The sequence below is a fragment of the Ochotona curzoniae genome, unplaced genomic scaffold (assembly GCF_017591425.1).
Source record: "Ochotona curzoniae isolate NIBS_2020 unplaced genomic scaffold, NIBS_Ocur_1.0 contig_1274, whole genome shotgun sequence".
In the NCBI taxonomy this organism is placed as follows: domain Eukaryota; kingdom Metazoa; phylum Chordata; class Mammalia; order Lagomorpha; family Ochotonidae; genus Ochotona; species Ochotona curzoniae.
The window spans coordinates 3,089,975-3,112,343 of NW_024465023.1; the positions used below are offsets into that span (position 1 = coordinate 3,089,975).

The 22,369-nt window shown below is 40.7% G+C and overlaps 1 protein-coding gene across 1 annotated transcript in view; it reads left to right on the forward strand.

Moving 5' to 3' along the window:
• CDKL5 (cyclin dependent kinase like 5) overlaps positions 1 to 22,369 on the forward strand; it is a 181,217-nt gene that overhangs the window by 141,960 nt on the left and 16,888 nt on the right. The window contains exons 9-14 of the mRNA XM_040997668.1: positions 666 to 855; positions 7,421 to 7,501; positions 12,453 to 12,604; positions 15,247 to 16,213; positions 19,802 to 19,903; positions 20,191 to 20,296. Of these exons, the coding sequence (XP_040853602.1) occupies positions 666 to 855; positions 7,421 to 7,501; positions 12,453 to 12,604; positions 15,247 to 16,213; positions 19,802 to 19,903; positions 20,191 to 20,296 (1,598 nt within the window). The remainder of the gene's footprint in view (positions 1 to 665; positions 856 to 7,420; positions 7,502 to 12,452; positions 12,605 to 15,246; positions 16,214 to 19,801; positions 19,904 to 20,190; positions 20,297 to 22,369) is intronic.

Here is a 22,369-nt window from a genome sequence, read left to right on the forward strand (position 1 = left end):
GACCCTAGGAGAGAGCTATAAACCCATAGGTAAACTGAGATCTGAGGAAAATTTTTGAGCTATCATAAAGCCTGTGCGCATATAGTGTCCAAATCTATTCAAGTAAATAATATAGTAGGGCTTGGTACAGTCTTAACTATTGGAAACTGTGATGCTAAATAATCAAATGTTAAATAATGGCATTTATTGGCTAAGAAGACCAAGTCAGTAGTACAATTTAATAGACTGAACTTAGAAAAATAGGTATGATGGAACTTTTTGACATTTAGAGAGCTAAATTAGGATTACATACAAAATACATTTCTTGGGAGCATTTTATTTCCTAAGTGAAGTGTTATTCATCAGACATGTTTTATATTAAGGTTTATTAAACCATTCATGTTCAAGATCTACCCAGATATGAATAGATTTCAAATTAGTGCCTACTAAGTTGTTGCTAAACTGCAGGCTTTATTAACCTAAGTTTATTCAGTTGTGTTCTGAATTTTCCCTTGAACATCCACAGTTCCTTATTTTTAGCCTAACTATTTCACATCACACTTTTTCATTCCTTAAGTGTAAATACACAATTTATGCCTTTGATTATGGATGTATTCAAGATAATTAGGAAAGTATTAAATCGTTATTTCTTCACTCACCTAGATAATCTCTCCTTTGCTTTTCAGAGCTCCCTATGGAAAATCTGTGGACATGTGGTCAGTTGGCTGTATTCTTGGTGAGCTTAGTGATGGACAGCCTTTATTTCCTGGAGAAAGTGAAATTGACCAACTTTTTACTATACAGAAGGTGCTAGGACCTCTTCCTTCTGAACAGATGAAGCTCTTCTACAGCAATCCTCGCTTCCATGGGCTCCGGGTAAGAAGTTTAGCTAAAGCGCACAATGGAATTAGTAGGATAGCATTTACTTAAATCATTGTGCATTTCACAATGGAATACTAAGCTGTCCTTTGATTGCTATTCCCTTTCTCATTACAGTATTTATAATCCTCCACCATAATAATATTTTGAGTCTTATGTAATACTTGTGAATTTTTTAAATGGTGAAAATTTGAAAGTAAGATCTGCTCATTTTTTTTTAATTGGCAAATTTTCACTTAGAATCTTTCTAAGTATCTGCATTATTCTAAACCTTGATTATCTTACACTGTTTCTTTGTCCAAAATATTAAGCTTCTTCAAAAGATACAAAATGTTTAAACAGCGGATTCTTAGTTGAGCAGAGACGTTTGTGGTGATTGAAGAAAGGCCACAAGTGTTTGCATTTCATGGATTTAAAGATTCTTGTTCTAGCACGGAGTTTTGACCATCAACAATAAAATACCAGATCTTTTCAAACTGTTGTATTGTCTTGCGGTCTTGCCTAGACTATTTCAGTTTGTGTGTAAAACTTGTTTGTGGGAATATGCTAAAAAAACATCTTAGAAAGTATAGGCTTCCTCCAGATGAGAAACATCCAGTTTATCAAGTGACCAATAGCGTTACTGCCAGGTTTCCTCTCTCTTCCATCTGCCCATCTCTACTCATTTCCTTACCCCCACCCAGCAACCTTTTGAGTTCTCTAGCACTCTTTTGCGCCAATTAGTGACCATAATCTCACTGCCACTTCCTTTTTCCTAAGTGCATAATTCTCAAGCTTTATTATCTTGCCATTTTCAGTTTCCTGTGACTTTCTGGACCTCAGTTAGCTTCCCTCTCGAGAACGCCACTATTCACACATGGGTGCCCAGCGAACTCCCAGCTTTTGGTAGGCCCAGTGAATGTGAAAGAAATTAATGAACAAAGGCATACACACAGTTTTTCTTTCTTTTCTTTTCTCTTCTTTTTCTTTCTTTCTTTTCCTTTCTTTTCTTTCTTTTCTTTATTCTCTGTCTCTTCCAAATCTGAGTTGCCTCAGTAACATTTTTCTCATTTTTGCTGTTGGACCAAAAAATACCCAAATCAAAACATTCATTAGCGTGCAAGTAGCATATGTGGTTCAACAGATTAATTGCACTGAAAATAGATGGTAAATGGACTTGCTCTAGTGTAGCAGAAAGGAAACATCCGTAATTTTCAGAAATGGTGTTAATCATACTAACTGAATTTGTTTCATTGAGAATTAATCCAAATGCTTGCCATAGCCCATGGGACTTCGCATAATTCAGGCCCTTTGCGATCTCTGACAGTTTCTCATACCTGTCTTCATTCGTTGCTCTCTTGGCACACCTGTTTATTTTTTGACTTCCATAGGCAGCCAGCCTTCTTTTTGCCTGGTTAAAAAGGCTGTACAGCAGGACCTCTGAAAAAAATATAAACAAATTTGACATGGTTACCTGGTTTTAATAACTTACAAACTGAAGAATTAAGATTTTATTTATGAAATAATTAGAAAACAGTGCAATTTGTAAGAAAGGAATATAAAGCACTGAATTCTTTATTGTATCCTATGGCTTCTAATATATCTTATTTTGGTTTGGATCATGAACATATCAATAAATACCCTGAGAAGATTTAGGAGTACTTGACATTTGAATTGCATATTGAAGAATGAGTAGCAGCTGGCTTAGAGAGGTCTCCGGAAGGGTGGCTCCTCCTCATCTGTCTGTGGTCCTGTTCAGTCTTCTCACTTAACAATGTCGTGTAAAATTCTACACATCCTGTGATGACACTGCTTAGAGGTATCCCTTATAGAAATTGCTGCTTCCATGACACATTGATTTTTTTTGTACACCTTACTATTTTTGCATTTTCATCTGAAAGTGTTTGGTGTTTTAATTAAATTTAATCTCATTGGAGGCTTAATGACATCTTTTGAGAGGAAAGTTTTCTTTCATTATATCACTTTAGAATATCTGGGACATACAGTGAAGCGCACACATCTGCTGTGAACCATGGACTCACTGGTAAAGAGTTCGATGAGAATTTGCATTGACTGTGTAGAGTTGGAAACCCCACAAAATGTTACCCTGATGACAAACAATTGGTAACATCTAGTAGAGGACATGGGCTCCAGAGTTACATTGCTGCCCTTCAAAGCCTGGCCTGTGTTTGCTACTCGAATGACCTTAGGAAGTCACTGCCCCACCTCGGACTTCTGTTTCTTCATATGTAATGTGATGATGGGTTTATTGTAAAGACAAACTTCACAACATTTTAAGTGAAATGCCCAGACCTCATGCCCAGCACACACTGAGTGTGCTCAGTAAAGAGGTACCCTCATTGGGCTGTCCTGGCTGGGTAATGAAGAAAGGAGGGAAGACTACTGATTGCTCTTCTTGTTTGTTGAATTCTCTTTAATTGTAATGATAATTTTCATTTAAAAGCCTATCAGTTTCTTAAAGTCAATAGTTTGATCATTTTAAATTCATGTAACATTTATAATGCTTCTTTTCAAATTTTTTTTAAATTTTTTATTGTGGAAAATCACTTCTCAGGACTGGTACTGTGTTACAGCAGGTTAAGCTGCTGCCTGTGGTACCAGCATCCTATGTGAGGACCAGTTGGAGTCCTGGCTGTTCACATCCCATCCAGCTCCCTGACAGTGCACATGGAAAAGCAGCAGAAGATGGCCGACGTGCTTGGGCCCCTGCCACTCGCACGGGGGCCTGGGGTGGAGTTCTAGGTTCCTGGCTTCAGCATGACTCCGCCCCAGCCATCACAGCTGTCTTGCTCCTGCTCTCTGCCTTTCAAATAAATAAATCTTTTTTTTAAAATATCACTTCTAGAATAAGAAAAGAAGGTACTTGATAGCAAAAGGTAGACCTTATTAACAGAATATTAAGTAAAATACACTAGTATAGGGTCTTTTATCACAGTATGGCAGGTTCTCTCTTTGGACTGCTATGTTTCAGTAGCATCCAAAAGAATCTCTGCACCGGGCCCGGCGCAATGGCGCAGTGGTTAAGGTCCTCGCCTTGCACGCCCGGGATCCCATATGGGCGCCGGTTCTAATCCCAGCGGCCCCCGCTTCCCATCCAGCTCCCTGCCTGTGGCCCGGGAAAGCAGTCAAGGACGGCCCAAAGCTTTGGGACCCTGCACCCGCGCGGGAGACCTGGGACTCTGCTGCATGTACCCCTCAGGCTCAGGTCAAAATCCCCCTAACAGTGGCCAGCAATACTCAACCTGCCTTGCTAGCTTGCTCTTCAGCTGCTCGCTCCCCCAGCCAATAGGCAACCACCACCCACATCCCCTCCCCCTTTCACCACTCTTCTCTCTGACTCTGTCATGTCTCTTTTTTTTTAAGACTTATTATTTTTTGGGCCTGGCACAATGGCACAGTGGTTAGGGTCCTCGCCTTGCACGCTCAGGATCCCATATGGGCGCCGGTTCTAATCCCTGCAGCTCCACTTCCGTCCAGCTCCCTGCCTGTGGCCCGGGAAAGCAGTCAAGGACGGCCCAAAGCTTTGGGACCCTGCACCCACGTGGGAGACCCGGAAGAGGCTCCTGGCTTCGGATCGGCATAGCATTGGCAGTTGCGCTCACTTGGGGAGTGAATCATTGGACGGAAGATCTTCCTCTCTGTCTCTCCTCTCTGTATATCCACCTTTCCAATAAAAATAATAATAAAAATTAATCTTAAAAAAAAAAAAAAACCTCTGCACCTCCCTGAGGTGAGGCAGTCAAACTTAAAAACTGTGGGTGTGGGTTTAGGCCTGAGTGCATGTGCCAGTTCTGCTACTTTGGGGTTATATAACTTGCCCCAAACCAGTTATTGAACTTTGTGATCGTCAGCTTCCTCATCTCTAAAATAAGCATGATAATGCCTAAAATAGTTCGCAGGGCGTTACTTCCCTCAGAATTCAGTTTTAGGTTTTGCGTGTGCGTCTTTGTTAAGTTCATGTTTTTCTTTTTACTTCCTGTCTCCTGAAGGTACTGTCCTACTTTTCTCCATCTTCACATGTTTCTTTTCTTCCAAAACCCTGTTAAAATATTGCCTGTGGGTTCTTTTCTTCTGCAACTGCAGCCCACCCTGATCTTTGCTTTCTCTGGGCCTCAGTCAGCATGCAGGGCTGCAGAACTAGCACTGCTTGCTTCCCAGCCGGGCAGCAGATGCCCCAGGTGCCAGATTTAGGAGGCCCTGGCGTTCCGGCTCCTGCTGTACAGAGCACTGCATGGCGATGATGTCATAATCACTCCTTGAAGACTTTCTTCAAATTTAACTACACAAATAGTTTCCCATCCACTTAGTTAGCATATTTAGGAATTTCATTAACTTGAAATGCTCTGAGGCAGTAGGATGGGACTCAGCCAGTCATCTGACCCAGTGCTTTACCATTCCCCGAGAAAGACTGCAGAATGCAAGTTAGTAGAGGAAAGGAGCAGAGCGGCTAAATAAATGGGGCCTCTCCTCCTCATTTTGTTAGTCCAAGAGCCTTTGTTTGCCTTGTATGCCAGCTTTAAAAAGGCAGGATTTTAAACCAAGGCATTAAGAGCAATACGAGAATGTCTAAAGTTGCTGTTTCTCCTTCTGTGGCTTTGCAGGTATCAGCATCTTACTGCCTTTTCATCTTTTTTACATCCCTGTCTTTAGCAGTAATTGTGTTATTGTGAAGAACAGTATAAGAGTTTTGTGTGATGTCTTATAATATCCCTTCTGCTAGTTACCCAATTACTGTCATTAATTAAGGAGCTGCTATATAAGCAGACAAATCCTGTGTAAACTGTAATAGAACTGACTTGTATAAGCAGACAGTGCACTATAAATTGTATAGTCTCTAATTTTTACAATAGACTTTGTTGTATATGCCTACATTTAAATATTGTCTTCTGCCTGTGGGCATTTTCCTGCTCTTTATCATCTGAACCTAAAGTACATAGATACCAAAATTAGTATATAAATATGAAAAAGTTCATGGAAAAAGTTAAAAAAAAAAAAAACCAAGCTCCTTTAAAAAAAAAAGGAAAAGATAGACTTTATTGTTTGTATTTGAAAGAGTTACAGAGAGAGGGAGAGATGAAGGTCTTCCATCCACTGGTTCACTCAGAGCAGAGATGATCAAGAGCCAGGAGCTAGGAGCTTCTTCTGGGTCTCCCCTATGGGTGCAGTGGCCCATGGACCTGAGCTGTCCTCCACTGCTTTCCTAGGTCAAAAGCAGGCAACTGGATCAGAAGTGGAGCAGCTTGACATGAACCAACACCCATATGACATGCTGCTGTTTAGAGGTGGAGGATTAGCCTGCTACATACACCATGACACTGGCACCTCAAGCTACTTTTGTGCCAGCCATTTAGTCCATCCCTCAGGAACTGAGGGCCATGGGGATTCAACCATGACAGTGCACTTTGGGTTTTTTTGTTTGTTTTTGAAGAAAAATGGTTGTTCTTTGTTTTAAGACTATGAAACAAAAAGAAGGCAGAAGGGCCGCATCAGGACTCTGCAGTGACTGACTGTGGATTTCCTGTGAAAACTCCCCAGATTACTCTTGTCTGATGAGCGGCATGAGCAGGGGCATGGTCATATTGGAGAGGAACTTTGAGCTTTTCTAGGTGGTTTCCTACTAAAGGTTTGGCAAGCTTTCTCAAAACACTCCCATGTTCAGAAGTCAGCAGGCAGAATGCCTTGAGCAGTCCCCAGATGTTGCTGCTATGGCCTTTGCTTTTGGCTGCTCAGCTTCTGTTGTGACTCTATCGCCTTCACCTTTCGGCAGCCACAGCTGGTGTTGGGTTCTTTTAGGACTGGAGTGGGAAAGCCACATGTCAGCTCCAGCTTCAATTCTTTGGAAAAAAAAAAAAAGATTCAATGTCCTAATACCACTTTCCACTTTTCTTAAAATTTCCATGGAGAGCTGTCTGAAAGTGATCTGAGTGTGACAACTTCGGTACCTACTGAGCACAAAATTCGCTCCACTTTAATTTTTTCCGCCAGCATTTTGTAAGCTGAGCCAATTGAGATGTCTGTGGTGTTGGCAGTTGCCTGCCATGAATATGTCAGTCCTTGCAGAATAATGTGGATGGTCTGCTTAAAGCTGTGGACTCCATCTTCATCATTTCATCTCTTCGTTGAGAATGTTTCTAAACTGCTGGTTTCTTGGCAGCATTGTCTCTATATGCTTTTTGTAAAGCATCAGTGATTTCCCTATTCTTCACCCAAGCTTCACCATCTATTTGATGTTTGTTCTTGCTTCAATGTTAGCAGAATTCGTGTTGTTCTGAAAATGCCTCTTTTCAAACTGGTGTCTTAGCCTTTTTAGTATCTCAAAATAGATCCTGTTGAAACATGTTGTAAGGAATTAGCACAAGTTTTATTTTGGTGCGAAAAGAAAATTAAAATCTCTGTACAGTTTTTTTTTTCATATTAGGCATTTTTTACGAACTTTAAAATACCCTTCATAGAATGTGACTTGGGTTGACACTGGGGGAGGTAACTTTTACTCCCTTCTGTGGCACATATACATGTAACCTATCATCCAGATACTAACGTTCCTGTCATGTTGTTGTTACAGTTTCCAGCTGTTAACCATCCTCAGTCATTGGAGAGAAGATATCTTGGCATTTTAAATAGTGTTTTGCTTGACCTAATGAAGGTAGGAGAAGTTGATGTTTGTATAAAGCCTCCTTTAGTTTAAGGACTCTGTTGTATATGAATTACATGTTTTTAAAGTGAATGTGTGATGTTGACGAATAGGGGACTGTGTTGTCTGAAAGGCATTTTGGTAAAATTACAAGTGGATTTAATATATCGTAGTCCCTAATTTACTTTCCTAAAATAGGATAATAAAAATTGCTTAGTTGCACAGGGACAGGTTCTAATGAAATCTTAGAATGAGTGTTGAAAGAATGTAGAATCCTGTGATTTTTTTTTCAACTGATATTTAAGACACCCACTAGTTTATGCACACTTGATCAGTGAACCAGTTCTTTGCTGTTTATAATTTGGCCTCTTCTTTCCCAGATTCCTCTTTTTGGCTCCTTTTTAGCTATGTCAGAGTCACTGCAATCATTTTGTGGCCTCTGTCCCTTTTGTGGCACCCTGTCCAGATGTCCCCCTGCTTAGGACTTCTTAAAAACAGCCTCAATTCCTTTATTCTAGCATTTCTTCCCCAGCAGGCAGTGAGTCCCTTGAGAGAGAACTGTCTTTCTCACTTCAGTTGCACTGTAGCCAGCCAGTGCATGAGCAAGTTCTTATTGTTTGATAGTAGAACTTAAAAAAACTGTTGTTAATAGATCAATTTTATTGTTTGTTCATGCAGTCAGCTGTCAAAATCCGTGGATGTTGTACTGTGCCTAGCGCCTTTAAAGGGCATACTTAGCACAGTTGGAAATGGCTGAGCAGCATTCTCAAAATTTTGCTAGGCTTTAAACTATGTTAAGCTGTGTTCCAGGGGACATAGTGTAAATAGGTGTGTGGGCAGAGGTGGGAGAGGTGGGTGTGACTTTGGGGAAAAGTCCACATACCTTATAATCTTTTGTAGAGATTCACAATATTCATTAATCTATGAAGACTCTCAGAAATCTCAGTAAAGCAGCATTTTGTCTCTTCCAATATTTGCCAGATTTAATTGCTGAATGCTGTTTGTTTTTTGTTTTTTTATAAAACCCTAAAGCACTAACATTCTTCTGAACACAGATTGAGAAGTGCTATTAAAAATAAAAAGTCAAAGCTTTCACTGTAATTAGGCATAAATTATCGCTTAAGTTGGTTGAGTTTTGTCAGTATGCTCTTTAACATGCTTACTGCTTATTGATAAGGACCTTAACAATTTAGTAATTTTAAAAATATAAAAAGAATGAAGTTGAAAATGGAAATAAATGCATGTTTTCTGCTTTTTGTTTTCTTTTAGTTAAAAATAATTGAACATTTTTGTTAGACCATTGCCAAGTGTAATTACTAAGCATCAGTGTGGTATCTGATTAAAAGCTTACACTGATAAGAAGCTACCACAGTTAAAAGTAGAACAATATTCTGAAACTTTCTGTACTTCTGACAGATTGGAAGCTAAACATTCTAGTTCCTGTTTATTTAATATATTTACTGTCATGTCTCTGAAAAGGTACTCAAATTATGTCTACTTCTCAGTTAAGTTTTATGATGTAAACATGTTTATAATACAGAAGATTGTTAACACTCCAGATACCTCCTTAGGATTCCTGCCAGGCTTTGTAGTCCTGACCCAAGAAACCACAATTCTGACATTTGTCACCAGCAATTAATACTGCCTTGTGGAGCCTGGCGTGGTAGCTTACTGGCTAAATCTTCACCTTACATGCACTGGGATCCCATATGGGCACCAGTTCATATCCCAGCTGCTCCACTTCCCATCTAGCTCCTTGCTTGTGGCCTGGGAAAGCAGATGGAGGACAGCCCAAAGCCTTGGGACCTTGCACCCGCATGGGAGACCTGGAAGTAGCTCCTGGCTCCTGGCTTCGGATCAGCTCAGCTCAGACCAGTGTGGCCACTTGCAGAGTGAGCCAGCACATGGAAGATCTTTTTCTCTGTCTCTCCTTCTCTCCGTATTTGCTTTTTCAATATAAATAAATCTTTAAAAAATATTGGCTTGTTATTATTGATTATTACATAAATAAAATCATCCTTTTTTGGTGTTTTTGAAGATTAATTTGAAACATCAGAAATGTCCTTTCATGAGAAAAATATTTTGTCTTTCTCTATAGCTGTCTTGATCATTTTGGCCCTATATTGCTAACCTTAAATTGCCATCCTGTCTTATATCTAATTATAAACCATTTTAGTAAGCATATAAATTATGGAATTAATTTACAGCTCTAATAGTTTTAATTTTTTTAACTTTTGTTCATTTGAGAGACAGCAAGAGCTCTCTGCTGCCTCATTCCCTAGTGCCCATAATGCCTGGGGATAAGCCAAAAGGAAGTTCAATGCAGATCCCCCCCATGGGTGTCAGGGACACAACTACTAGAGTTATTATCTCCTGCTTCACAGAGTAGACAGTAGCAGGAAGCTGGAGTGTGATTGAAGCCTTGAGACAATGTGAGGCACAGTCAAAGAGATACTATGGTGCCCCAACTGGCATCTTAACTGCTAGGACATATGCCAATGACAGGCTTTATTTAAAAAAAATAAATAAACAAATAATTATTAGGTTGTTCCCCTGGACCATGTTACTGAATTTTAGAAACTGTTAACTGAGTAAAATTTCTCTTGCTAATCTCATCCTTCAAGTAATTAGAAAAACAATGCTATAAGCATAAATGTATTTCTTTGTATGTGCTGTAGTGTCTACTGTTGACATCTAATTGCACTAATGCAGTTATTTATCTTCTAGTCATATAAACTTCTAATTTAAGAGACTACTCAAAGGCCAGCTTTCCTTTTTTTAAACTGGTATCTTATAGTTGAATGAATTTTGATGTTAGCTTTAACTGTCAGAACAAAATCGTGTATACCTTCACAGTTTTGTTTTATATTAATGAGTTATGATCATTTCAGAGTTGAATCAAAATCAGCATGAATATATATCCATTACCTGTAATCAGTAACTTGGATTTTAATTAGCAGCATCTTTTCACACAAATAACATGTCAATATATCATAGAATCAGAGTTAAATTTTCTGTGGAGCTAGTTGAAAGTGTTAAATTAAGGTCTTGCTTAAATTGAGGTCTTGCTATGGGAGCAGATCTGAGATTGCTCTTGCTGTTTAACACAGCACAAAGAGTAACAAAGGGAAGAACCAGTTGAAATGAGCTAGAGAGGGATTTATTACCACTGCAATTTTGTTTTTCTTCCTTCCTCTAAGGAAGCATGGCAATCCTTTAAAGATAAAATTTCATTGTGGTTTATTGTGTTGTGTCAGACTATGTAGATCGTTTCCTTAAGTATTTACTTGATTTAATTAATTTTAATGAAGATCCACCCTTTAAAATCTTGTCCAGTTACTAAAGATAGATCATATTGTAAGAAAAGGTTTTAGTTGTAGAGAATCTAATATGTAGAACATAAAACAAAGGGTAGGTATCTTAATGAATAAACAATTATATATTAGATGCAGAAGTAGAAAGATTTAAAAAACATAAAATATTAAGACTCACTAATAATCAAGGATGTGAGTTAAAACTATTTCCAGATACTGTTTTTTTAAATATCTAATTTAGAAGTATTAAAAAGAATAAAAATGTTGCTGTCTGCTAAGAGTGCCAAGGTATTATTAGAGTCACCCTTTTAGAGGTGAATATGATCTGATATGGCCTTCCAAGGCCGGTAAATTGGAGACACAACGAAAAGAAACCTTAAAATTTTGCATCCCTCCCAATTCCATCATTAGGATTTTTAAAAAGGATGTATTATTTCTTTTTAATGGAAAGGCAGAATTACAGAGAGGAGAGACAGAGATCTTCCATCCATTGGCTCACTCCCCAAGTGGCCGCAATGACCAGAGCTGAACCAGTCTGAAGCTAGGAGCCAGGAGCTTCTTCCGGGTCTCCCACGTGGGTGCAGGCTTACAAGGCTTTGGGCCGTCCTCCACTGCTTTCCCAGGCCACAAACAGGGAGCTAGATGGGAAGTGGAGCACCGCGATATGAATCTGCACCCATATGAAATCCCAGTGCATGCAAGGCGAGGATCTAGCCACTGAGCCATCATGCCATCTCCATCTTTAGGATTTCATACTGTGAAAGCAGTCATGGATAAGTGCAAATAATTCATGTGTTCAGCACAGCATTAATTATAATAGTAAAAACTGGCTGGCATCCAATGTATTTCTTGCAGTAGAAGATATATACATATATATATGTGTATATATATATATATATATATATATATATGAAACCTTTTTTTTAAAAAAAACATGCTGTAAGGTTGTTTGTTGGTGCATTATTTATAATGGCAATAGTAAACAATTAAATATTAAATACATAATGTATAGTTAATAAACAACCTGAATATTTGTTATTACAGAATTGCTAAAAGCAAATAAATATATCGATGGAGTTAAAACTCTTTCCCAATTTGGAATGATCTTTTAAAGTTGGTGTTTCAATTGGAACAAAAATGAAGTGTAGGTGATGGTATGCTGATGTTTGGACAGAATACAAGGAGCAGTTGGGGCTATGTATAAAATATCTATGGAAGGATGAACATGAAACTGGTAACCTGGGCTACTTCCAGATAAGTAGTTAAATAGCTGAGGGATGGGAGGAAGATGAAGAATGTCTATTTTCATGTGAAAATAGACTTAGTAAAATATTTTAAATGTTTACTTATGTAAAAATGTCTTTGATCCTTAAGTGCAAAGTGTAGGATACAGAATTTATGTATGTAACATGAGTCAGATTTTATAATAGATAATATGTCTCTGATATTCACAAAAGGGCTGAATGGGTTTATACTGAGAACACTGCAAATGGTGAGAGACTGTAAGAGACTTCAGTCCTGTTGCTTGTCTGAACTGTGTCTGTTAGATGTGGCATAATCATGTATTTCTTTTAAAAAAATAAGGTAATTATTAGAGCTTACATTTGACTTTCTAATGTCCTTTCCATTCCTAAACTTTATTTCCTAAGAATTTACTGCAATTGGACCCAGCTGACAGATACTTGACAGAACAGTGTTTGAATCACCCTACATTTCAGACCCAGAGACTTCTGGATCGTTCCCCTTCAAGGTCAGCAAAAAGAAAACCTTACCATGTGGAAAGCAGCACGTTGTCTAATAGGTAAATATTCCCTTTTAAGGAAATACAGATGCAGTGTTGGTCTTAGAAGTAGGTGGAGGAGGTGGCTGCTAAAATGATGCAATTATAGAAAAGGAAAACCCTCTTTATTCAAAAATATCTTCCTTATGCTTATTACATGATTCAGAACCACAATTAAAGAGCTGTGTGGGTCTTAAAGACTTTGTTATCATTACTAAGTGTGTTATGGAAACGTATGCATCCGTTGGGAAAGAGAGCATTGGTTTAGCATCTAAAGGGCTTTTCCACATTAAGAGCTGGAAGATTCTGTGTAAATGAGACCCAGGAGTGATGGCTTCAAGGAGGATGGGTAGGGAGCAGGGAGAATCGCAGAGGGTAAATAGAATGCCACAAAGAAGTGGAGGGGAAGGTACCTGGGACAGTCTTTCCAACTGCCAAATCCATCTGGCTCTATAGAAGGGTCTTGCTTTTGTTGCTCTTATGTTTTAGTCATTGGGCTCAGAAATCTTTTCCTGGGAACTAGAACATAGAAATAGTAAAGTTAGTTATTGAAAGTGATACTTTCAAAATAAGATTTTTCAATGTAGTCTTTTGCAAACCTGTTTCTGATACACATGGGATTCCACTATACAATGATGATCTTTGCAGACCTCATGTTCCTTATTTTGTAGGCTGCAGCACTCATAAGAAGATGATGCCATGGGCAGGATCTCTCCGCCTGCATCTCCCGAGTAGTTCAACTTATCTGGGGTTGTTAGATTACGGAAAATAGGAAATCATTTTTCTCATCATGGAACAGAAATAGCAAATAATTATTCCTAATATGAGACGTAATCAGAATTTTGCAAACACAAGATCTGGTACTTTTTAGGTTAGCTGTGTGTGCTAACTACCCTCTAGATATGAAAGAGAGAGGGTGGGGAAAAGAGAATTCCAAGAGCCCAAGGAGAGTTGGTGCTGGGCAGAGAGAACCCACAACTCATCCTGTGGAAAGTAGTCTTTGCAGGAACCCAGCTGGGACTTGAGTGCTGAAAATAGGAGAGAAGTGGGTAAGATTATCTTCTAGCCTCATCCTGCAAGTTGGGAGCTAGGCTGTGATCCGAATTCTTCAGCATTGTGGTCCAGAACCAGAGAAGGGTGGAGAACGGATTGGGGGTTGGACACATGGAGACTAACCAATGTATGTAAATCTATTTATGAGAGAGACTGATATTATTTTTCTAAATAGCTGAGATATTTTAGCATCAAAAATTTATGATAACTCTTAATGGTTTAAATCTTGACCCCTTAAAATGGATATGGGGATTGTCCTTTGTTGATCTGGAGATAGACTGCTCACCTCATTTACCACAAAGTCAAACTTAATGTTCCTTTCTTTGTAATTTTTTCCTAGGTGTGGAACTTAACCGTTTAGTTAGCTCATACTTAAGTATTCTTACTTAATTCTGTGGTTTTTGTGATCTTGCTGGGAGAGATTAGCAAGTGCTTGTAGAGATATACAAGGTTTCGTAGGCTTAATATAAGAAATTTTTTTTCTCTCTCAGGTGCTTCTTGGCAGAGATCAGCATCTGAAAGCTGCGATAGGAAAAGTGCCCTTATGTTTGATGCTTGGGCCAGCAGATCCTCGTAGGGAAAATAGAAGGTCCAGTTTCATGGACTACCATTCTATATGTAACCGAAATGGGATTTCCTTCCAATTAGTGTCTGATGGGAGCAAAACTTTTCCAAATCAAGACATCTTTAGCAAGAGCTGTATTTACAGCAAAATTTAATGAGGAAAGAGGGAATCATGTAAATCATTATTCATATTTAAACATTCTAACCTATGTCAAGCTACTATCTCGTCCTTTGAATAGAGAAGAACAAACTGACCTTGCTATAGTGTCAATTTGAGCTTTCAAATAGAGAAAAAAACTTTGCCTCTGCATTCATCTTCTGTATTTGAAACCAAGAAGGAAATGAAGCTTTGATTTCTAAAGAAATCCTCATTTAGCATAATGAGGTGTGAAATGAAAAAGAGAATAAACTGTTTTTTGGCAAGAAAGTAACTCTTTCGAATCCTGTGATGCAGTATAGGGTTTCTGTTTAGTGTGCAAGTAGATGATCCAAGGAGTTTGAAGTAATTGCTACATCTCCCAGGTCTAAATATTACTCATCAAGTTTCCCAACAAATCTCCTTGGGAAGTTTACATTTCTCCTTTTGAGTGTTTTTTTTTTTATTTTTTAATATAAGTTTCTGGAATTCTCATTTTTTGAGCCACACGTTTTTCAAATAATAAAGTTCAGAGAACACCGCATCCTCTCAAAGGCTAACCAAAGAGTTTGCCCATAAGCTCAACTCTGTTCTTAGCAGGCATTCTGAGAAAAACACTCATGCATACCAACGTAATGAGAGATGTTTCACCATAGTATCTGTTCCAAACTGTTGACACTAAGTTAGCGAAGTATTTATGAACACCAACATAACTTCTTCAGGGCCAATGCTTTGTGGCAGGGACTTGCTCTAAGGAATGTGCTTGTTATTGGTCTTTGGTAGTAGGTATGCGTTTTTGAAAGCTGATACTTTTACCCTTTGAGATATTTCAAGTATATGCTGCTTTTTCTTTTTTAACATGTGTCTGCTGTTGAGGGAAACTGATGCATTTCTTTTGTTTGAAAACCAGAAATCAAGGCAGCAAAACTACTCCTCTACAGTCTCACCACCGATCTAACAGCAAGGACATCCAGAATCTCAGCGTGGTTCTGCCCCGAGCTGACGAAGGCCTCCCTGCCAATGAAAGCTTCCTAAATGGAAACCTTGCTGGGGCTACCCTTAGTCCAATGCACAGCAAAAGCTACCAAGCAGGCACTCAGCCGGGGCCAGCCAGCAAAGATCTCACTAACAACAACATCCCACATCTTCTGAGCCCAAAAGATGCCAAGTCCAAAACAGAATTTGACTTTAACATTGATCCAAAGCCTTCAGAAGGCCCAGGCACCAAGTACCTCAAGTCCAGTAGTCGTTCTCAGCAAAACCGACACTCCTTTATGGAAAGCACCCAGAGCAAAGCCGGGACACTGCAGCCCAGTGAGAAGCAGAGCCGTCACAGCTATATCGACACCATACCCCAGTCCTCTAGGAGTCCCTCCTATCGAACCAAGGCCAAAAGCCATGGGGCACTGAGTGACTCCAAGTCCGTGAGCAACCTTTCTGAAACCAGGGCTCAGATTGCTGAGTCCAGTACCAGTAGGTACTTCCCATCCAGCTGCTTGGACTTGAACTCTCCCACCAGCCCAACTCCCGCCAGGCACGGTGACACAAGAACTTTGCTTAGCCCTTCGGGGAGAAATAACCGTAGTGAGGGCACACTGGACTCCCGCCGAACCACCACCAGGCATTCAAAAACAATGGAGGAGCTGAAGCTGCCGGAGCATGTGGACAGCAGCCATTCGCATTCACTCTCTGCACCTCACGAATCCTTTTCTTATGGGCTGGGCTATACCAGCCCCTTCTCCTCTCAGCAGCGTCCTCATAGACACTCCATGTACGTGACCCGGGACAAAGTGAGAGCCAAAGGCTTGGATGGAAGCTTGAGCATTGGGCAGGGGATGGCCGCCAGAGCCAACAGCTTGCAACTCTTATCACCGCAGGTACAGCTTAGCACTTTGGCGGGATCTGCTGGCTCCCCCTGGGAAGGTGGTACAGAGTGCGAATTGGGCCACTCTGCAGGTTTCCCTGTGGCATCCTTCATGGAGTGCAGTTAGGGAAGCAGTCATTAGAGTGCTTTCTGCTTTAAAAAAGTGCAGTTATTAAACTGAATTGCTGAGTGCTCAAGAGAGCTTAAAAGTTTATTTTTAGTAATTTTTTTTCCTTTGTAGAATGATCCTTTCTGGCATTTTTTATTGAGAGACTTATTTTGTTTTATTACTGTGTTCATAAATATATGAGTTCGTTTTTAGTTTTCACAAAATCCGGTGTTCCATGGATTTTCTGTAATCTCCAAACTGTATTTCCTAACTCAGACCTTGTTGTTAATGCCTTATTTTGTATCTTAACTGAATTTAATTATTTACAAGTTTTTAATTTATGCAGAACTATAGATAAGTTTAACTTCAGGCCAGGCTAAGTGTTAATTTTCTGTCTTTTGGGTTGTTTTTGAAATTTTGTGACAATAAGTTTAGCTTACAGCAACCTGCTTGGAAGAAGTAACATTCATCCAGTAGAACATAGCTTAGTCGTGTTTTCGTGGTTGTGGGTGAAGGCCTATGCCTAGCACTGGTGCAGCATGTGCATCTAGCATGCTTTGCATATTCTGCTGCGATGGTGGTAGAGGCTGTAGAATATTCCTCCACCTAGAGTTCTCAGGTATTCAAAAGGGTCTGAGATAGGCCTCTTGCCCTTGAGAAACTTAGCATCTCTCAGGGAAGATTACATTCTATGTGGCAAATAATTCAGACCTAACTTCATGTGCCATTGGCCATAAATAGGACATGAGAATGAGGAGAGGTCACGGCGAACAGGAGCAATCAGGAATGACTGTAAGGGCACCTGGGCTGCAGGCTGTGGGCTCAGAGGTCCGGGCAAGCTCTGGCAGGCAGGCAAGCGGATGTGTGTTCAGGCATGGCCGGAGAGGCCCTGTTTTTCTGGAGCTAATGGGCTCGTGTAGGACATGGCCAACGGATTAGTCATTGTGCTGTGAGACCCGTGGCAGTCGCTGTGCCGTTCAGGAAGCAGTGGTGGAGGATACTCAGAGGAGATCGTGTCTGAACCGAAGCTTTCTAGAGGGTTAGGATTTACTCAGGTAAGGAAAGTGATGGTGACATCAAAAAAGACCCTTGAAGGGAGGGAAGAAACGGGCATTGCAGGGAGGATGTGGGGACATGAAATAGCAGAGTGTGTTTTGCAGATTGCTGGAGTGAAAATGCAAGCTCTGGAGTGGCTTCTCAAGTAATCAAGGCATGATGTGAGGGGAGGGTGTTGTGGATTAAACAAATGTCAATGTAAACACAAAGTGGGTCGGAAAGCATACCTCCCTGAAGGTTCCTGATCTCTGATCTCAAAAGCTAAAAATGTCAGGCCTGATTAGGACTGGTATGGGAGAAGTAGAGACAGTAGGATTTGTGACTTGAAGGACTGAATGGAGGAAAAAGAAAAATTGGACACTTTTTCCTATGAGTTGGTTTTCAGAATTCAAGAGAACATTTTGAAGTTACCTCATTCAAGCCCTGCATTTCCCAGATGAGCATGCTGGGGCTAAGAGTGAGGCTAGGTGAAGGTAGAACTGGGCTGTAAGGCAGCCTGCAGGTGCTGCAGCCTGGCCCTGCTGGCGTGTCGAGGTTGAGGGCACCCCAGGCCTCCAGGCAGAGGTGTGCTCTCAGAGGTGGGAAGGCCCATCCAGCACCAGGGCAGAGTGGAGAGGGCCAGAGATGCCTACCTGAGACAAGTATGGGCGAGTCAGGGGGCTCCCTGGCAGTCATTGCAGGGAGGAGAGACCCTGTAGAGCCTAGAAGGATCTCTGGAACCTGGCAGCTGTCAGGGACAGGAGGTGGAGGTCAACGCTAGCTAGGCATGCTGTCAAAGAGAAGATGTAAGAAAAACTAAAGGCTGTTGAACTCAGAAAAAGGACAAATGTCTAGCTCTCTTCTGAGAATTCCAGAAAAAGGACTTTTGTGAGCATGGTGATCATAAGCTAATTAGAAGCAATTACTGTGGGCTGGGAAGACATCTAACCATTAACTAAATGTGAAGTCCAGTGCAGTAGGGAGAATGCTGACCTGTAAGAAAATGCAAGCTCAAAAGTTCAAAGAGAATGACAGGCTTCGAAACCTCTGAGCAAATCAGAGAAATTGGTCTTACACAAAGTATTGTGGCTGCCTTCAAAGGCACAGGTTAGATGGAAATAACTTGTTTATTAAAAATACTTTTAAAAATTTTGTTTAAAAGGCAGAGAGTCAGAGGGAGAGAGAGAGCGCCAGAGATCTTTTATCTTCTGATTTATTCTGCAAATGCCTGCAACAGCCAAGGCTGGGCCAGGCCAAAGTGAGGAGTCAGGAGCTCAATTCAGGTCTCCTTGTGGGTGGTGGGGACCCAGGTCCTTGAGCCACCACCTGCTGCCTTCTAGGATGGGCACTAGCAAGAAAGTGAAATTGGAATGCTGTAAGTGGATTTGGGCACCCCAAAAGGGTGAACAATTTGGACAATTTGTTTAGTAGAATACTTTGATTGAGGCCTTTGTGAGCATCGCAGATGGTGAAAGTCAAATGAAGTGTTGGCAGAAGAAAGCCTGCACTATACGAATCCTTGCTCAGCATCTTCAGAGTACATTTGAGAAGTGAGGGAAGAAAGACGGGATAGTATTTTTAATTTAAAAAAATATCCTTGATAAATCACATAGGCTTAGGAATAGTCTATGTGTAACATATGGATGCACATAGCCACTGACTCTTCTTGATGTCTTGTTCCTTAATCTCTTTCTCTAGCGATGGGAAGATCCCCATTTCCCCCATTCAGGGAGCATCACTGTTGGCTAGGTGCCATTGTCAACTTGTGAGTGACTTGCTTAAGCGAGCTGGGTAGCTGCAATGAGCAGATGAGCACTCTCCCCATTATGGCTCAGAAAATTCATCTCTTAGCCTAAAGAGGCTTGAAGACTTAAGCACATGAACTAAAATACTTGGCACATTTTCAGACAAAATGATCAGGAGGACTTAGCCCATTCTTTGGTACACTTAAACATTTATTTTCAGCTTCAGCTGCAGCATTACGTCCTTCACAAAAATGCTATTGTGTCTGCACATTCCATTTGGGGAAACTTCACCCGCCATCAGCTAGAAAGATTTGGGATTAGCCAATATCCTCCATAATCAGAGTACTGCCCTGAACCATGGTCATCTAGGTATTAGGAAGATGGCTTTTCTTGTTTTTAATAAGTCGAACTTGTTTTTAATTAATTGAACTATTTTCAGACTGATTTCCCCTGATTGCCTTAAGTTCAGTGAGAACTTTACTTTTCATAGCTATGAAATTTGTTTGACTTAATTTTATATTCCTCCGATGTTTCATTCTTTATGGGACAATGTATATTTTAATCAGTCTTTATGAAATAATTTGTATTTTAGCCTGCTGCCTTTTTTAAAATTTTAGCTGGTTCAGGTGCCACTTACACCAAATAAAAGCCATGATGATTTTGTTGACAAGAGCAGGATACTGTTCTAAGTTCTTTTAAATTTGACTTGCAGCCTGGAGAGCAGCTCCCTCCAGAGATGACTGTAACCAGGCCTTCTGTCAAAGAATCCTCCAGAGAAGGCACGTCTTCATTCCACACACGGCAGAAGTCTGAGGTGGGAAGGTTTCTGCATTGCTACAGTTTGTGTTAAGACATGTCCTTAAAGACTGTTCATCTTGTATCATTATAGCCTAGCTTGTAAGCTTTATTCATGCCCAGTCTTCCCGAAATAAGTTGCACTGGCTTGTAAAGTAAGCTGGTTTTGCCGTGGCCGGATATTCAGGTTTCTTTTTAAAAAAGATTCACCAGTGGATGATAGATTGATTAGGCCCGTTCTTACTTTGCAGGCCATATTGTCTTTGGTCTGTGGTTTGACTTACATAAAATTGTTTCCTGGCGCAGGGTGGAGTGTATCATGATCCACACTCTGATGATGGCACAGCCCCCAAAGAAAATCGGCACCTGTACAATGACCCTGTTCCCAGAAGAGTTGGTAGCTTTTACAGAGGTAAGATCACTGCCCCCACACTCACCAGGGGCCTCTCCTTTCTTTCCATTTGTCCCCTTGCCTGAGCCCTCCACTGCCTCATTGCCCTGGCTTCAGATCAGCAACATTGTTACCCATATGGTGGCCTTCCCACAGTTGCCCAATGTTTGACACCACTGTCATTGCTGTGGTCCTCCTGGCATCCTTTAAACTAGGGTGCCCGGTCCCCAAGGTCCCCATCAGAGCAGTCGCAGGGATGGTTCTTCTGAAGCTCTGGTCTCATCATACCACTCATTGATTCTGTAAAGTCTTAGAGCACATGCTATATTCGCCCATATGCTTGGCATTATTGTAGCCTGGAACATGGCAATGATCAAGACAGCCAAAGATCCCCACCCTCGCAGAGCTTATATTCTCTGCGGGGAGAGATGCTGAGTCAATGTAATCATTCTAGAAATCAAAGATGATAGAAGTGCTACAGGGGGATAAATAAAGCATACAAACCCCATGAGCCTACACTGTGTCGCTCTAGCCCTCACCCGTTGAGAATCCATTGCTGGCTTTCCATTGGCATCAGGACAAAACTGGAATTTGCCAAGATGACATCTGGTCCTGACCATCCTGTCCAGCTGATACCCATCCTTCCCTCCACACAGGTTGTGCCCTCCTCTGACCGGAAATGTTTTTCCCTCTTCCAGGACAGCTTCTCTCTGTTCATTTCTTTAAGGCACGCTCCTGTGGCCTTCCCCAGCCAGCCCAGACTGAGAGGAACCTTTCCTGCTCTGAGCTGCCATGGTACCTGGCCTGTGCCCCTTGTAAAGCACTGACCTTGTCACACTTATTCTTTGCATGTTCCTCTCCAGGTTGTGAGGCCCTCAAACGCACGGATTTCTCTTCACCTTCTCCTCTTTGCCCTCTTGTTGGCTAGCTCACTGCCTCGTGTCATTGCACAAAGCTGTTACTTGGTAGTTGAATGAAAAAAATCTCATGTGTTTGCCCAGCCTGAAAAACACACTTTAATATTTAGCAGATGACCACAGCTGGTGCTTTGGGGGTTGTATGAGCTTTAGAGACACTGCTTGAGAAATAACTGTATAGTAGACCCTAAAGCCCTTAGGAACCCCAAGACCCTGGGGGGAATTGGATAGCAAGCCCACAGGACAAGAGGAAGGCTGTGGTGGCTTGATGAGGAGGCTCCATTTTGAAAAGCTTCTGTAGTCACCTGTGCCCCTGTGGTATGACTTCTCACTAGTTCTGTCGTTTAAAGATAGCTGAAAAGGGTCCTGAATGGAGGGGGACTGGGGAATACCTAAAAGATTGCTTGATCATTTTAATTCTGAACCTGAGCTAACTCCAAGAAGTGTGACTCAAGACTGATGTACATTAACCAATCAGAACATTCTCACCCTCCCAGCCCAACCTGTGGGGAAAGCATACGGCTTGGAATGTGCTTTGTAATGCATTCATTTATTTATTTCAGATACTATGATTATGGGGCTGAACTTTTAATTTATGTTTAAGTCAATTAACATAAAATGCTTGTAGTATACACTATAAACATTTTCTTCTATCAGCTATGGTTTTCTTGTAAAATGTGCTATACATTTGGTATTCCTGTAGATGTCTGGGGAATATATTTTAATATAAAATGCTAGTAGAGTTTTAAATTAATTAGTCTTAAACCTCTGGAAACACAGTTTTATTTTGATTGCAAGTGATTTGTACTAGGTAATGGCAGAGAAACAGCCCATTGGTCTACCTCGTAATCCACTTCAGGATTTGGCAGGTAGAATATTTTAATTTTTAAGAATTCACAAATAGTGGTCAGCACTGTTGTGCAGTGGGTAAAGCTGCCTCGTACAACACCAGCATGCCATGTAAATGCCGACTGAGTCCTGGCTGCTTCATTCCAGTACATCTCCCAATGTGGGAAAACCCAGATGAAGTTTCAGGGTCCTGGGTTTGGCCTGACTTCAGTAGCCATTTGAGAGTGAACCGGCAAATAGAAGCTCTCTCTCTTTACTCTGCCTTTCAGATAAATAAATAAATAAACCTTTTTAAAAATCCTCAGAAATGGTTTAACTAGATAAAAAA